This window comes from Gekko japonicus, unplaced genomic scaffold (assembly GCF_001447785.1).
Source record: "Gekko japonicus isolate JY-2015 unplaced genomic scaffold, Gekko_japonicus_V1.1 scaffold3962, whole genome shotgun sequence".
Classification (NCBI taxonomy): domain Eukaryota; kingdom Metazoa; phylum Chordata; class Lepidosauria; order Squamata; family Gekkonidae; genus Gekko; species Gekko japonicus.
Window position 1 is genome coordinate 88717 of NW_015164779.1, and position 2160 is coordinate 90876.

Sequence of the window (2160 nt, forward strand, 5' to 3'; positions counted from 1 at the left end):
TGTGGAGTCCTGTGAGCAAAAATTCTACCTTGCGAGCTACTGGCATTAAAGTTGTGAGCGAGTGATTTGGCTACTGCATGAATTAGTTTGCTCTGGAGCCGTCCTCCCTGAGCTAGGACAAAAATCTGTGAGCCGGAGGCTAAAAAACTGTGAGCTGGCTCACACGAACTCAGCTTAGAAGGGAACACTGGGGTCGACCCTGCTTAGCTTCTGAGAGCTGGTGAGATCGAACTAGGCCAGGCCGTACAGGTCAGAGCAAGACATGCGCAGGGATGGTTTGCCATTGCCTGTCTATTCATAGCAACCCTCGGCTTCCTTAGCGGTCTCCCTTGCGAGTCCTAACCAGGGCCGACTCTGCTTAGCAGGCTGTATCTGACGAGATCGGGCTTGTCTGGGCGTCTGCGCAACCACGATCGGGTGTGCCAGCCGCCTTTTGCGGGGAATGTGAAGACAGGGTGAAGCAGAAGCGGCAAAAAAACTATTTGGAGGCGTGCCAAAGGGATATAGTTGTATTCGTCTGCGGCACTAAGAGGCGCCTGAAAGACCTCCAAGAAATTGATCCCAGGGGTGACAGTTCTGAAGTTCTTAATGCCAGTGACGGGTGAAAAAGAAGCATAGGCTTTCAAAAGGTAAAAGGTAAAGGTCTCCCTTGCTCGAAAGCCAGTCAAGTCCGACTCTAGGGTTGCGGTGCTCATCTCCGTTTCCAAGCCGAAGAGCCAGCGCTGTCCGAAGACGTTTCCGTGGTCATGTGGCTGCGGCATGACTAAACGCCGAGGCGCACGGAACGCTGTTCCCTTCCCACCGAAGGGGTACCTATTTATCTACTTGCAATTTCTTGCTTTCGAACTGCTAAGTAGGCTTTTTAAAAAACCAGCTCAAATCGGGGATTGCGAATGACACCGCCTCCTCCTTTCCTTCCTGATGCTTCCGCATCCAGGAGTTAAAACAGGTTAGAAATGCAAACCCCTTTATAGTGAATTCCGAAAGAAGGGCGGGACTTTGAGAGGCAGCAAAGAGGCCTTGGGAAGTCGACTGAAACATGTTCGGCCGCTCAGGGTACCAGGCTGTTCCGCTGGGAGATTTTAACCGGTTCCAGCAATCCGGCACCTGGCTACATGGATCGCAGAGAGGCCTTTTCTCACCGGGGCACGCATACGACCCGCTGGACCAAGTGCAGACTGGAATAGGTGAGTTCTGGCTTTAGGAAGGCAATGTGCTTTTTGCCTCCAATGTTAGGGGCACGATGAATCCATAAACTCCGTGTCAGGTTTTGGAAGTCTATCCAGGGCGTGTCAGCTTTCTTGCTTTTGTTTCTACTGAATTGTTCCCGAAATTAGCTGATTGGGAGCGCCAGTTTGGTGTAGTGGTTAGGAGCGCAGACTCTAATCTGGGAGAACCAGGTTTGATTCCCCACTCCTCCACGTGCAGCTGCTGGGGTGACCTTGGGTCAGTCACGAGCTCTCTCACAGCCGTTCTTTGTCAAGTGCAGTCCTCGAAAGAGCTCTCTCAGCCCCACCTACCTCACAGGGTGTCTGTTGTGAGGAGGGGAAGGGAAAGGAGGCTGTAAGCCGCTCTGAGACTCTTTCAGGTAGTGAAGGGCGGGGTATAAATCCAACCTCCTCTTCTAATGTGGATTTTAAAACATAATTATGTTCTGCTAGGGAATTAAGATCACAAGGAGAGGCCCTCCTCCCTCGCCCATCAATCAATGATGCTCATGGGTGGACTCCGGAAACAGGGCCTTTTCAGTGGCGGCCCCACGACTATGGAACAAATTCCCCAGGGATGTGTACCCGGGCCCCCTCACTTTCAAACTTTAGGAGGCCGTTGAAGGCGGTTTTATTTAGGACTGCATTTGATTACAGCCGTCCTAAATTGTGTTTTTTTTAAACGTTGGGTTTTTAAAAATGTGTTTTGTTAATATTGTAAGCTGCCTTGAGTTCCGTAGGAGGAAAGGCAGCTGATAGAAATTCTAAGTAAATCAAAATCAAATTAAGATATAAATAAGATAAAGGTATAAATAAGATAAAGATATAAATAAGATAAAGGAGCTGCGGTGGCTCAAGTGGTTAAGACGCTGAACTGCAGGCTGTGGAAGGTCGGTAGTTCAGCAGTTCGAGACCCGGGTGCCGCATGATGGAGTGAGCTCCCATCTCTAGT

At 50.0% G+C, this 2160-nt stretch overlaps 1 protein-coding gene across 2 annotated transcripts in view; it reads left to right on the plus strand.

The window, feature by feature from the left end:
- Positions 1-818: 818 nt before the first annotated feature.
- Positions 819-2160, plus strand: part of STOML1 (stomatin like 1) — a 17628-nt gene continuing 16286 nt past the window's right edge. For both annotated transcript variants that reach the window (XM_015409733.1, XM_015409734.1), the window contains exon 1: positions 819-1187. In XM_015409733.1, coding sequence (XP_015265219.1) covers positions 1040-1187 — 148 coding nt within the window. In that variant the 5' untranslated portion in view covers positions 819-1039. The remainder of the gene's footprint in view (positions 1188-2160) is intronic.